At 38.8% G+C, this 15,186-nt stretch overlaps 2 protein-coding genes across 3 annotated transcripts in view; one reads left to right on the top strand and one right to left on the bottom strand.

The window, feature by feature from the left end:
- Positions 1-646: 646 nt before the first annotated feature.
- Positions 647-12,364, bottom strand: GTPBP6 (GTP binding protein 6 (putative)). Its single transcript, XM_069875883.1, has 10 exons — positions 12,033-12,364; positions 9,630-9,767; positions 9,152-9,222; positions 7,415-7,545; positions 6,619-6,689; positions 6,022-6,180; positions 4,525-4,733; positions 3,007-3,155; positions 2,542-2,694; positions 647-2,094 (listed from the first exon to the last, which is right to left on the bottom strand). The coding sequence occupies exons 1-10, from the start codon at positions 12,361-12,363 to the stop codon at positions 1,953-1,955; spliced, it is 1,554 nt and encodes a 517-aa protein (XP_069731984.1). The 5' UTR covers position 12,364; the 3' UTR covers positions 647-1,952.
- Positions 12,365-14,113: 1,749 nt separating this feature from the next.
- Positions 14,114-15,186, top strand: part of LOC138730572 (cohesin subunit SA-2-like) — a 66,358-nt gene continuing 65,285 nt past the window's right edge. For both annotated transcript variants that reach the window (XM_069875872.1, XM_069875865.1), the window contains exon 1: positions 14,114-14,310. In XM_069875872.1, the coding sequence (XP_069731973.1) occupies positions 14,267-14,310 (44 nt within the window). In that variant the 5' untranslated portion in view covers positions 14,114-14,266. The remainder of the gene's footprint in view (positions 14,311-15,186) is intronic.

Genomic DNA, 15,186 nt, shown 5'->3' with positions numbered 1-15,186 from the left:
GCCTGAATTATTTTGTGATAAGATTTTGTCATTCTTACAAGTGTAAAGATACCCTGCATTACTTGTAACCCCAATTCTAAGCACTTTGCATTGGTGTGAAACTGGATTGTCTGTTTTCAGTCTGTATGAAATACACAAAAGGAACAGTTTAAAAATATTTTTGATGTATCAAAGACACTTTCATGTTCTTTACATACACACCAATATATCACATTAGAGATCTAGAAGTGGCTGTAGGGTTGTGTGCCACTTTACCAACAATGTAGTCACATAAATGCTTTCCGAGACACACATTTGAACATATTCTTTCTATCACTCCTACCAGTTTTGCAGTGATGAAGATAAAACTAGGCCCCTAGACCATGTTGCCTATGGTAATGAAATATGTTTTATTAGGTGTTGCCAAAATATGCCTTTCATTGAAAATACATCTGAAATTAATTCCTTGCCTAAACTTGGACTGCTCTAAAAATAGATTCTTGGCTTCTGTTATGCTTATTTGGGGTTTCACAGCTGGTCTTTTATTTACCTACTTTAGTAGCTCTATGGTTATTTTCCTTCTCAATTAGTATTCTTTAGCTGTGTGAAAACTAAAGATTTTACACTGTTTGCCATTGCGTATTAATCCTATTTTTCTATTTTTAAAAAAAAATTAACTGTGCAATAACAGAATTATGAAGAAAAAGAGCAAGCATTGGGACTAAACCAAACCCAGGCATTGTACAAAGTTCAAAATGCAGCTTCATCAAGATACCTCACTTTGTAAATGCACTTTATATGTAAGAGCTGAGTTCAAATGTCTGGCACGATGTTAACGTTTGCAGTTGGTGCTTGCAAAAGTTCCAAGTCAACTGCTACTTGCCATCTAATTCAACTACCCCATGACATCTCAGCACAAGAGGCTAAGATGCTACCTCCTCATGCAATCTCTTACAATTGCAGAATATGTAGGAGTAAAACCCCCAAACGTTCAATTTATAAAGAATAATTTTCTAAATGTTTTTTTTACAGTGGTTTTTAACCTTGTTCTTGCCTCTACTTCATACTGTGCAGTCATTGTTTTTATTTTTTGGGTCACTACCTGCATTAAGTGAATGTGTTTCTGCCTATCTTTTGTACCATTAAGTGTCTTGTTACTCTAATAAAACTTGATCTCTTTGTGTAATAGTTTTGAAAATGGTTTTGAAATAGGCTTGCTTCTGCTTTCTGTGATACTGATTGTTTCATCAGTTGCCAGTTGTAATTCACAACTCAGGTAATGGATCAGGTTTTGTTTCTCTTTCTTTGTAAAATAATTTCACAGAAAATCCAGGGTTTGCTGTACCTTAATGTGTGTTCCCTTTAAGAATGGATATGGTAACAGGTATCGTGGACAAATTACTGCATGCAAAAAAACCCAGTAAGAGATGTTCACAGCTAACTTTGTTGCTTAAATATACAAATCCATGGGTTTTTTGCTTCACTGTGATAAGACATGGCAGTTATTTAACTTTAATATGTATTCTGGCAGAATGTGTGAACCTATCTATATTATTTATATACAGCCAAAAAAATATTGTTCACTTACTTTCATTTTCCAAGCACTGACCATCTGAGACACATTGATCATAATAAATATTTTTATTCTCAAAAATGAGATAAAAAGCTTTATATAAGAAACTTGGTACTTTTCTGAAGGTTAATTCAGACGCTATCCAGTGATTTCCATGTGTTTTTGGATTCACAGCTTATAGCCAACAACTGTTTTAACATAAAGACATAATTTTGTCCTTGCACTTGCCATGAGAATGCAGCTCTTGCTGGTTCCAAACACAGGTTTTCCGAAACAGTGTTCATTTCTAAAATGCATCAAAAACATGAACTAGGGAAGAAATACACTCTTTAACACCCAGCGTAGCTCATCATTAAATTACTTCACACCCTTTTAACAAATTCAGTTTCTCTTCCTAATTTCATGGCATAAAAATCTTACTGTTTGGAAAGAGGGCTTTGTATTTGCCAAAAGCAGAATTGCTGATTATCACCTTCACCTTGGCTGTGCCATCTTCAGGCATGACTTCTACTTCCTGAACTGTTGCTTCCTTATAGAGCCAACTGTAGAAATAAGAGCATATTAACATCTTATAGGTATGACACTCTGCATAAAACGTGATCTCTGTTTTAGGTCATGTTCCAACTAGGTAATTTAAAACTTTAAAAGATGAAGCACTTCACTTAACTTTTCATTTGCTGCTTGAAAACAGTGTATAGTACTTTCATAAATCTTCCAGGTTTGTGTTTTTATCAGAAACCTGGCTTCATGGTCTTTCAGGGAATAAGTTTTATTGTATCAATACACAGAACTCCATGAAGGACACTTTCAGAAGAAGACTCCAGGGTATCTATTTGAGATAATTTTTCTCAATAGGTAAGAAAACTTTGATAATTACCCCTGTAATTCTTACAGATTAAAATCACTATGATATGATTTGGAAATCAAGACATGCAAGACTTAAGTTTTGTATTTCTCCGAGTCCTCCTTACAATTCAAAGTTATTTTACCTTAGCTGAGGTCCCTCTAAGTTAATATTAATTGTCAGGATCTTCTTCCCTGTTGTTGTCAAAATCTTTTTCTCTATTTCTTCTTTCAGCTTTTCTAAACCAAGTCCATGTAAAGCAGAAATGGCTAATGCATTTTCTTCAGTGGGTTTATACCTGAAAGGTAACAATTGCTAGCACAGCTGCTCATGAAGATTAGGTTATGAAAATATTCCAAGCATGGACAATTTAACTGTGTTACTTTACAGTGACACCTTCCTATGGAGGCAACTTCTTCTATGACTGAAGTGATTTCTTTTGTAATTCAAAGATTATTAATTCTTTTTAAGATCACAGTTATATATGTAGAAGATTGAGAAACACTATTAAATGCATTCAGAAGCGTGGGAGCTCTTTTCTAGACTAAGAATTAAAAAGCTTCCAGAACAGAAGAAATGCTTAAATACACTTACAGCATCTCCTGCTTACCTTTCTATCAAATCCACTTTGTTATGAACTTCTACCATTGAATCCAATAGTTGGCTGGGAAGATTAAGGTTCTTCAGAACTGACAGAACAGTTGCTTTCTGGAGCACAGTTTCTGGATGAGTAACATCCCTCACATGAACGATCAAATCCTAGCACACACCAATATATAAGACAGTTATCTAAAGAAACACACCCGTTACCAGGTTGTAGATATTTTAGATTATTTTTGCACTGCTAATTCATCTAAGATACTTCCCTATCCACTAGATAATATACTGACAGGTTAGCACTATGAAATGAACTACTAAAACAGTATTACACCAATCCTGTTTTTTGTACTATGAGGGAAGATCATCTGTAGCAGCTTAGTCTTTCACTTCACAGTGAGTACAAATTGCCAACCCTGAAACAAGCCCTGCCAAGCTTGTTACAGAATTCAGATTTCAAATAATAACTGATCCAATTTTTCAAAGCCAAGGCTGTGTAACAATAAGGCTTCAGAAGTGCTGGGAAAGAACTCTACAGCTGTTTTAGAAGAGTATTGCTTGAAAAATTGCTTCAAGAATGGGGCAAAAACCCCAAACATGTAATGTTTAATTCTGTGTTTACACTCATAATGCAGAAGATTATCCTTATCCTTAGCTTCTGAGATGCTATTACTGGTGCTTCACTTGGAAAGCTTTATAAAAAGTTATCAGTTTCAAGTGCATACACAATCATGTTTGCCATGATAAAAACCAAGCAATCAAATTCAATATTTTCATTAAAAATGTTCCGTGATCTTTGCTCAAGATACTGCTTCAAACTTTTGAAAATTAGTGCGAAGTAAATTTCTTGCCTTTCATTTCACACATGAATAAGGGACAAACAGGATGGTTGCAGCCAGGTTTAGAAAGTCCTGTTACTACCTGGTGAAGTCTGACCGTCGGAGGCATTCTGGCACCCAGCTACCACTGAATTGCGTTACCTTGGATTACACAGGCTTTTTGTTTACATGTCTGTGCGTATGCAGCTTTACATTTTGCTATAACACAGGAAACTAATCGGAACATGATTGGAAAGGTACATTCATATTTATTACATGCTGCCTGCATCACATAACAATCACTCACTTTTAGTGATACAAGAAACCTTCAACACATCATTCCAGAGGCCTTATTTCAGTTCCAACTCTCAAGAAAGCTAGCCTCAATGTATTCAGATACACTATTTGGGTTTTCAGATATTTAATCAGCAAAATCTGATTTATCTGGTTTACATATTGTAGAGAAGGACACATATACTCCCAATAAACTCTTTTCTGAAATCTCTTTATATCTATGTTCTGTATAATTTCAAGTGTCATAAAATTGCTTTATGACAAGATATTTACCTCACTACCTTAAAGGACTACTATAGTCAGCCAGACACTTCACTGAGTACAGCATGCCAACTAATCTCCTCCCCTTTTTTGAGGGGTAAGCATTAACTGAAAGAAAACTAATTTGATTTCTCTATTTTTTTTAGTCAATTACTTACTGAGTAAGCCACTTCTTCTAACGTAGCTGAGAAGGACTCGACAAGATTATGTGGAAGATCAGTCAGAAAACCAATGGTATCAACATAAATAACTGCCATGTGCGAGGGCAGATAGCCACCATGGGATGTAATATCAAGAGTGGCAAACAGCTGATCTCTGGGTTGAAGTCCTGCTTCCCCAGTCAAGGCTTTGATCAAGGTAGTTTTTCCTAATTAAAGAAAAAAATTACAAGATTTTAATGGCTTGTTTCACGTGAAAAATTAATTTGCAAGGTTCAGGTAAGTTGTATGATGTAACATATCTTTTTGTATCTGTTACACTAATTTAATCTAGCCTATGACTAGTTATCTATACGATGTTAGGAAATCCAAAGGCAGTCTTATCTTTTGTAACTTGGAATTGGATTTAAGGCCATGTTTGGAAGCCTGAATTGACCTGCAAAGTGACTTACCCACATCTCACCTCTAAGACTATCTGAAAGCACTGCCGTGACAGCATTAGAAAGCACAGACTTAGGTACTCCTCAGTGCTTCCGTTGTCAAATAAAATTTTTCAAGATTTACTTGTTAAATCCAACAAAAACCAGAAGCCCTAATAATACGTAGTTTATTAGGTTTATGCTTTTATTGGGCATTTCCTCATGAACATAATACTGGAGACATTTAACTCAATGAATATGTCACAAGATTCAGTCATTAATGTAAGGTGCTCAAGATATGCCCTACTTAAATTATTTCAATTAAGTCCACAAAATTGTAATATGTATTGCTGAACCTTCAGTTTGAAAAGTATGGAAGTATGACATTGAAGAAAAACACACTGCAATCAAATATTTGATAACAGAATTAGTGGAAGGTAAGTTTGTTTTTATAAAGATGTTGAATAAGGAAATGAAATGGTCTTAAGATAATGTAATCTGAAAAACAAGTCTAGTCCCAGGTCTATATATGCCTTGTGTATGAATTCAGTTGTGTAAGCTATAAAAAAAGAGAACAGAAAAAAACCTTTAGCTTTTAGATTCTCTTATGAATACATCTCAAGAACACAATAAGTTAATCAGTGAGAAGCTACAATGCTTTCTCGGCATGTTTCTCAGATCAGCTGTCAACTCTTCTGAATCTTCCTCCTACAGCTCAAGCCTTCACAGTGATCCAAAAACTCATGTACTTTTCTCTACCCATTCTGATCAAGTAACAGAGATTCCTGTAAAGGGATAATAACAGCACAGACTTCATCTCACTAAACATAAAATCTCTTCAGTGCAATCAGTGTTAGGCATTTACTCAAACTAGGTCTTCAAGACTGAAAAATAAGTAATCTAACTACAACAATTTGCTCTCCTAACTATATCCTAATTGACATACATTCATTACACAATTTAAAAACTAATTAAAATATGAAGCCTATTCACATTGAAACGATTCTGGCTAGAGTCTCTAATTAAAAATAGACAATGGAAGCTCTTTTATGTTACAATTTAACGAGTTTTTGCTTACCACAATTAGTATAGCCCATTACTGAGATAATTGGAAACTCGCGTTTTCTGCGCTGAGTTCTAAGTAAAGACCTTTTTCTTCTTAGTTTCTCCAGGGCATTCCTAATTTTAAGTTCTTTTTCTTTCAAGACACGATTCTGTGTCTCCATGAATGTTTCACCTGAAAAATAAAAATGAATAATTGTCAGAATAGTCTACAAGAGAAACAGTAAATGAAGTGATGCTCTGCATTTGGAAATCAAATTGGCTAACACTTGGACACATGAAGTTACAAATAAGCAAGTAAAATGATGTGTTTTTGCCTAAGAGTGATAACTAATTATTAAAACATATGCTAAGCATTCTAGAATGACCATGTGTACTTATGATAAACCCATGAAGCAGAAAATAGGTCTGTCCATGGCCACTTACTGAGCCAGTATAGACTGAAGCATTATTTAAATTACTTCCAAAACATTTTTGTACCTTCACTTAATTTGATTCAGAATACAAACAGTTTTTCCTCCTGGCCTTCTCCAAATAAAATAAGATGCCATGAAATTTGTTTTAAGCCTACGGAGAAAAAATCTTCTAATTCATGAGAATATTTAGAATTTACCTGAGCCCATGATATACCTTGATCCACCTCTCTGCTGATCTAGCCGAGACACCTCATTTTTCAGATTTGACCTGGCAGCGGAGTAACAGTTAATTAGAAACACTTGTCTTTAATTGAGCTATCCTAAAATGCCTAACAAACGTGAAGCAGTAGTGATATTCTAATAGGACAAATAGAAACACTAAACAACAAGAGCTCTAAATGAAACCTGCTTATGGTGAGAACCATGGTGAAAAAAAATACAGATTTCCCTGGCTCCTCAATTGCTATTTTAAAAATCATGCAACAATCTTAGCAAATTATAATGACTACTGTAAAATTTTAGAGAGCCAAAGATGCCTCTGATACAATCATGCAACTCACACCAACTTCCATGTACAAATCTTTTTACGCCATGTAATGTACTAAAATCAGGCACAAATTAACGCCTTTCATCTTCCTTGTTTATAGCTTTCCTCATTAAACCATAAATATTACACATGGGATACACATATCCAATTTCTACATATTTTTGCAATCTGTGTTCTGCGTTAGAAAGAACCGGGACCTTTTAACAAGAAATATATTTTGTAAGATTATCTATTGATATTCTGATTTTGCCTATCATCGCTGCAGAAGCTTAAAGCAATGACATTAAAGCAAACATTTCTATGCTCTAATCAACCATTGAGCATACTATAAAAGCACTGAAACTGTAATTTTTCTTTACAACACAGTATTACCATTGTTGTTACTGTTAAGGAACAGTTACTAAAACACGAAGATATCAGTATGTGATTTGCACAGCTTGAGGTACCTGAGAAGAGGAATTTCAGCCAATGCTATCTGAAGTTTTGCTTCTTTGGTCTGGGCATTACAACGAAAAATGTGAAGTACAATTGTGTATCTGTCAAAGACTTTCACGCCCCAGGCATCTTCTAGTTCTTTCTTCAGCCATGCAAGATAAAATAACCTACATGTTTTCTGTTCCCCACTGTATCAGAAGATCAATTCCTACACAGCACTACGGCTAGAGTTAGCTGATGGACACTTGAACTCTGGGGATCTCAGGATTTCATTTCAATGGATGGGTAATGATTATGAGCATGCAAAGGCAAAAGGTGGTTGACTACAAAGAAAGGTGAAAAAGAGTTTAGAATTTAGAACTTCATGTCTAAGCCCATCAAATTCAATGAGAATCCTTCCACTGCCTTTAATGTATTCTGATGACAGCTCTTACAGCGCAACTCAGAATCAAGAACTGTAGTAGTTCATCAAGAATTTAAGTGGTTAAGTCCTTGCAAAAAATAATTATAAAATGCTGGTTTGGGAAAGTATAGGGATAATACAGGAAAATAAAAAACTTAATGAAACTGAAAAAACATAATTAGAAAGCAAGACAGCAAAATGATTTCACAATCAGCTTTTCATGAAGTAGTTAAAAAGACACAACGAACCAAAAACCAAACTAAAAAAAAAACCCACCCTTGCTCTAATTCAGCATGCAGTAGCTCCCCTATGCCACCTCTAAAATACAGAATGCTTGTGTTTTATACATGTTCTCAAACTTTTTTTTAATCGACCCTGTTAAATTGGTCTTAAGATCTAGATTTGTAAAAAGAAAGTGGTTTGGTTTTTTTTAGCTAGTCTAGTACTAAATGAACTCATATTATAAATCAGGGAATAAAAACTAGTAAATGGAAATGAAACATTTTCAACTTCTATTTCATCAATAAACTGAAGTGTTCAAGATAACTATCTATTAGACATATTTACTATCGCTGTTCATTTTATGATCAGGGAACATTCAAAACTACCAGCAATGCATTAATGTTCGCTTCCAGAGTTTGCCTGTGCTTTACACCCTGCATGATGCCGTAACATGCAAAAACATCAAAAAATATTTATTTCAATTTGTCTCTTCATTTCAAAGACCATATATAGTTCATGCATCAGTAGTTTTACTGCCAATGTTAAAAAAAAGTGAGGCATTCTCCTCCTCCTTGATGTAATCTGTCCATTTAAAATAAAGTTTCTTTTTAAGAGTTAGGAATGACAGTTTAAATATTTGAAACATTCAAATATAAGCTCGCTCTGAATTTATACATCATATTCAAAATACTATACAGCATCCACAAAACTATAGGAAAATAAATACATTATCCACATAGGTACAGAAACTTGTGCATACAGGTAATCCAAAATGTTGACATTCTTCATAACAAAAGCTGTGTTATCACCTCCATTTTATGAAAAACACCTTGAGTTAACTTCTCCAACATTTTAAGCAGAGCTAGTGGCAAATGCAGGAGCAGAGTATGTACTAAATGGCTATTAACCTGCTGGAAAATTTCATGCATGAGAGCTAGAAATACACAGATCAACTGCACAAATGTAATAGGAATTAAATTTCCTTTCAGAAAACTCAGTCCAGGTGGCTTCATATATTACTGATGGCATATTCAGAGTCATAACCAACTCCACTTCTCATAACATCAATAGCTTCCAAACAACACTGATGCATAGAATATGAGTTGATATTATGGTTAATTACCTTTGTTAGTGAAGATATTCTTTCCACATTCAAGAAGACAGCTGTCACACGGGGCAATTTTTTAATCTTTTCTAAAAGATGGATAACCATTAAGCAAGAGCGTTAAATGTCAAGCCTCTTTTTAAAACACACAGAATATAAAACCACTTTGCACTGAGCAGAATGCTTATAAAATATCAAATGGCACTGTTTACAGAACAGCGGTATTTGCACTGATTTAGTCCTATGTCAAGAACAGCTGCCAGTTTCACTTACGTCAATCACATAAATGTATGGATTAATTTGCTTCAAAATGAGCTTAAGTGATTTCTACCCTCTGTTGATTTTGTAACCTTAAAAAAAGTTCTTTGAAGTTTGTTTGCAAACCTGCGTGATGGATGAGTAAAATTCCCTCTCTTCAGCTTTCATACCTATCCTTAATCTGTTTAAGAAGTTTTCCATTTAGAATGACGCAGTGCTGAAAAGTCTCAGTCCTTACCTGTCAAAACCTGAAAGTTTCCTTTGCCAAAAATAAACTTCTTGTCAGGATTTTTTGTAGGAATAATTATTTTATCCAAAACTGTCCAGTTCTGAAGAGTTTCTACAAGAGCAACAGCTTCAGCAATCTGTAATTCAGCTTTAGAAACACACACACACACACAAAGACAGAAAAAGGATTACGCTACACCATCATAATTTTGCTCAGATTTCCAAATAGTACAGTACATGTATGAACGGGAAAAGACTAAGCTCCACTGAGATTCTACTGGGGTATTAATTTTAACCAGTATCACAAGAGCAAAAACGTCTTACCTCTAATCAGAATAATTAAACTTCTAGGTTGATGCAATTTTACCACACAAAGCATCTTTCTGCCATTAAAAATTATTTCCGTAGTGGTTGATTTAGAAGAATTTTAAGTTGTATTGTCAGCAAAGAAACTACCAAGCTTTTTGCCTTGGCAAATGAAATGAGTAACTAACAGGAAAATAGAATAAATTCTGTTATTTCAGATGAGCACAAGTACTTGTGATTGATTTCTTGGTGATTTAAAGACTAGCATAGCCTGTTGCTAACTTCACTGACACTTATTCCTAAAGGACTTTATGACTTGCTAAAACTAGCAGATTCCAATCCTGTTCTCTGGTTCATCAGATACCCTCTTCTTGTAAACACAGCAAAGCACTGATTTTTGAGGACTTCATGAATTCACAAAGGCTACATGGACATACCAGACCAGTAGGCCCAGTTTTGATTTGCCAAACTTCTCCTCTTTTCATAATGGATTTGTCAAGTTTCTCTAGATAACAAAACTGATACATCAAATAGGTTACCTTGGTCCAAAATGTAATATATTGTTAAAGATAACTATGATGCTCTTTTGCTTCGTATTGTTAGTGCTCCTTGTAAAATGCACAGATTTTCTGCTGTACCTGTGGTGTTTCAACAACCATTCCAAAACATTTGTTCAGACTTCAGGCTCTTCATCTGGAGGGCCTAAATAAATGAAAAGGGATCACTGCTATTCTGCCTGGACAGAAAGGTGCCTTTGTATTTTTTTTTCTTTTTTTTTAGTTACAAAATGGTGATGTTTATGTGAATTCTGAAAAGGTTATAAGCTTTATTCTGCCAAGTGACTATTGGTCATAATTAGCAGCATTAAAAAATCTGAATGAGATTTAGGTTAATCACATAATAAATTGGAATACAAGAATAACTACCATGTATAAACTGTCTACATACAAAAATCTGACTTCCAAGCTGCTTAATCCTGTTACAACTTTGTAATGAGAGCAAGTATTTGGAGATGCATCAAGACAAGCTGATCATATAGCTTAATTATGCATGATTAATGCACATCTATTAGCCACTTACTAGGATATCTAAGAGAAATTTAAGAATAGCAATGCTAAATAAGGTCCTTACAGAAGAATTATTGGTGACTGCACCACTATGTTACTGCATAAAAGCACTTAAGTTCGTGAGAAGACTTGTACGAGACCTCATATTCACCACACTCTCACCTATGGTTGGGGGAGTATTTCTGCTCTTCAGCCAGCCTCTAGGTAAGCCTAAAGCTAAAGGACTCCTGCCTGCCTGAGCAGCACGTTTGAAGGATGAAGACCATTAACATTTAGCTAATAGGGCAGAAATTGTGTCTGTTTCCTCAAACAACCTGAACACGCTACACTCAGAGTTGTGTTGCTATCCAAGACCAAAAGTTTGCCTGATTTATCAGCCAAAGCACCAACCTGCAGTCACCTGAGATCACATCCTCTTTAAAAAGTTCTCACAGAAGAAAACACTGACCCAGACCTTTTATGAACTCTGTATTTCCTTGTTTTATCACTGTAATAATGGGCCTGCTTCACACTACGGGCACTAATCTCATAACTTATTCCTGCAGACCTTACAGGTCTGGAACCAGAGAAAATGCAGACATACGAGAACAGGCTGAGACAGTCGGGATTGTTCATCCTAGAGAAGAGAAAGCTCCAAGGAAACATTATAATAGCCTTCCAGTACTTAAAGGTGGTCTACAGGAAAGCTGGGGAGGAGCTCTTTATTGGGGAGTACAGTGAATGAGTGGGAATGGTACTAAGTTGAAAGAGGGGAGATTTAGATTGGATATTAGGAAAAATTTTCTTACTGTGAGGGTGGTGAGACAGTGGGACAGGTCACCCACAAAACTTGTCTCTGCCTCTGGAGGTGTTTAAGGCCAGGCTGGATGAGGCTTTGAGCAACCTGATCCAGTGGGAGGTGTCCATGAAAGGGGATTGGAACTCGATGATCTTTAATGTCCCTTCCAACCTAAAGCGCTCTATGAAGCCGAGCAGTGGCCCTGGGGGCTGGCGAGACCCGCGGGGGCTGGTAACCAGCCCCGGCCAGGGGAGGCCCGTACCCGTGGTCAACGGCGACTTCTTCGGGCCCCACTTGACATCGGGGTGCACCACGGCCACACGCTGCGCGCCGGGCCCCACCGCCACCGGAGAGGGGCCCAGCAGCTCCTCCACGTCCTCGCCCTCCTCATCGTCATCGTCATCGTCATCGCCATCGTCCCCGCCGGCGCCCGCCTCCCCACTCCCGCTTCCCCCCAACGGCGCCCGCAACCGAGCGGCGGCGCTGAAGGGGCGGCGGGCAGGCGGTGCCCTAACGCGGTACCGAACCGCGCCGAGAGCCGCCACCCGCCGCCAGCCCAGCAGGACCCGCCGGCAGAGGCGGCCGGGACCCATGGCGGGCGGGCACCGCTTCCGCTTCCTCCCACGTGACCGAACAGCCCCGCCTCTGATAGGCCCCGGGGCGGGGGGGCGGCTGTGATTGCCCGGCTGGGGCGCGGGGAGGACGGGCGCGCGCTCCTGTTGGGGCGGGGGGAGAGGGGGAGGCGCGGCGCGTGCCCAGGGCGGGCAGGTGAGTGGGGGACGGGGCGCGCGCTGCGGCGTGAGGGGGTGGAGTGTTGGGGGGGGGAGATGTGTGAGCCCTTAATTTGCTGTGATTGATGCGTCGAGCGTGAGCACGGCTTGAGATCGGAAGGGGGAAGATTTAGGTTAGGCGCGTTAGGAAGAAATTCTTCAGGGTGAGGGCGGTGAGGCAAATGGAACAGGTTGCCCGGGGACGCTGTGGGGAGTCTCCATCCCTGGAGGTGTTCAGGGCCAGGTTGGATGGGGCCTCGGGCAGCCTGATCCGGTGGGAGGTCCCTGCCCATGGCAGGGGGTTGGAACTGGATGGTCTTTAAGGTCCCTTCCGATCCAAACTATTCCATAAGAAACCTCATCTGGAGTGTTGTGACTAGTTCTGGAATCCTTAACATAAGGATATGAAACTGTTGGAAGTGGTCCAGAGGAGGGCTACAAGAATGGTCTGAGGGCTGGAACACCTCAGCCCAGAGCGGAGAGAGTTGGGGTTGTTCAGCCTGGAGAAGACAAGGCTCTGAGGAGACCTTATAGCGACCTTCCAGTACCTGAAAGGGGCTACAGGAAAGCTGGGGAGGGACTGTTTGCAAAGACTTGTAGGGGTGGGACTAGGGGCAATGGCTATAAACTGGAGAGGAACAGATTTAGACTAGACATAAGGAAGAATTTCTTTACTATGAGATTGATGAGGCACTGGCACAGCTTGCCCAGGGAAGTTGTGGCTACCTCATCCCTGGAGGTGTCCAAGGCCAGTTTGGATGGGACCTTGAGCTGGCTGGTCTGGTGGGAGGCGCCCCTGACCATGGTATGGGGGTTTGGAACTGGATGATCTTTAAGATTGCTTTCAACCCAAACCATTCCACGATTCTGTGAAGGGTTTCATAGTCCCTCTTGTCGGTAGAACTTAGCTGTGCCAGGAGGAGGGGAGTGTAATAAGCAGCTGAGACAGGAGGTCCTGTGTTCTTTAGAATGATATAAGTTTATTCAACGATATAAAAGCTGGACCTTTGCAGTGATGGTTGGAGACCCCACCTACAAGGAGGAGCACAGAGTAGGATCCCCTAATTGTCAGGAATAGCCTCTCCAAATCTTCCCTGCAAAAAGGGTTGACTGTGTATCTGGATGATGATAATAGAGCAGCTGGTACTTTCTTAATTACTGTATTTATTCACTTACAGTAATGATTAGACACCTTGCCTTTAAAAGCTGTTGCTGTTAACTTGTTGTTAATCACTACTAATCCTTACCTTTCTTGTAATAAGTACAACTTGCTTTCACAGAGTATTCAAGAGTTTGGGATTCTATGCTGATTGTACTTTGTGCTTAGCACCTTGGGGTAAAACAGCTGCCTGAAGAGAAAGGCAGGCAGGCAGGGCTGCTCTGTGAGGGCCAGTTCCTTCCTATCCGCCACCTGGTCAGAGCTCCTGCCAGGTGCATTGGTTCCACCTCCCAGATTCCCCTCAGTTTTTCCCTCAGAACTGCAGCTCCTTCTGTGATTTGGTTTTTCTGGGGGACCCTTCAATTTAATTATAGGGGAACTGTCTAGGAAATCAACTCTTTTTTTCTTATTTTCTTGACAGGTGTTTTTTTTTTTTGCTGCTGTTTCACCTGCAAAAGCTGAAGCCTCACCGCATTTTTAACACTACTGGTCCTGGTGAAGTTTACCTCAGAAACAGTGCTGGTTGTCTTGGCTTGCTGTCTATGCTGCTGAAATAATGTAGTGGAAATGATAGCCGAGCCCAACACAGCCTGTAACCTTCCTAGCCAAAAGTAAGCCCTGATGCTGGTTGTCTTTGAAAGTATGTTGGTAAATTAGGGTGCTGACACTTGAATATGTGCCCCGTGGGTAGAGGGGCAGTCTGTGATGTGTCTTTTTGTGTGGGAGGGAAGGAAAAGGATTTGCTATGCACTGTGTATTTGTACTGACCTCCATTTTATTCCCTTTTATTTTATTTCTTAGCATCTTCTTAATGTAACACGTTATGCTGATTGACAGGGACCTTGGCCTTACAATCTTTTCAGTGCTTTATTCACTACAGCGAAAATGAACCCAGTTTGAAAAAAAAAATAATGTCAGATTCATAGTCAATGCATGCGTTCATTTCAGTGGTGAATTTGGGGTACTGACGGGGATGAGTGCTAAGTAATCTGTCGTTTCCCTGTTGGCATTGAGAGGAGCATTGCTTCTCCATAGCTATTTCTAACAGGGATACATCAAGTCTCCTTTTCACAACGTATTTTTCAGTCATCAGTTGAGGTGATCTATAAGACAAATGTATTCCTATCATTGTTTGCAGAGTGGTGTTTGGAAGTAGAAAGAGCAGATATAAATAAATAAATGGTTAAGTTAAATAGTTTGGGCATGTCCTTTTCTAGCTTCTGAGAGTGAAGCTTTTTAGATGTCCAGTGCTGCATGCTTCAAACTCACTGCAGCCCAGCCTTTGCTGAATCTTTCACTTTGAGCAAGTCTGCTCCAGGTCTTTTGCTTCAGTCTTTTGTTTCATACTGTTTGACTTGATGATCTTGAGGGTCTTTTCCAGCCAAAGTGATTCTATGATTAAGCTCTAATGAAAGCTGAGAGGTGTATTCCTGGTGGCACCACGATGACAATTAGTACAGCTTCTTATACGTCTTTTCCAGTATGTT

This window comes from Phaenicophaeus curvirostris, chromosome 1 (genome assembly GCF_032191515.1).
Source record: "Phaenicophaeus curvirostris isolate KB17595 chromosome 1, BPBGC_Pcur_1.0, whole genome shotgun sequence".
NCBI classification, from domain to species: Eukaryota; Metazoa; Chordata; class Aves; order Cuculiformes; family Cuculidae; genus Phaenicophaeus; species Phaenicophaeus curvirostris.
The sequence above is the reverse complement of the archived record's forward strand: the minus strand, read 5'-3'. Positions and strand labels throughout refer to the sequence as shown.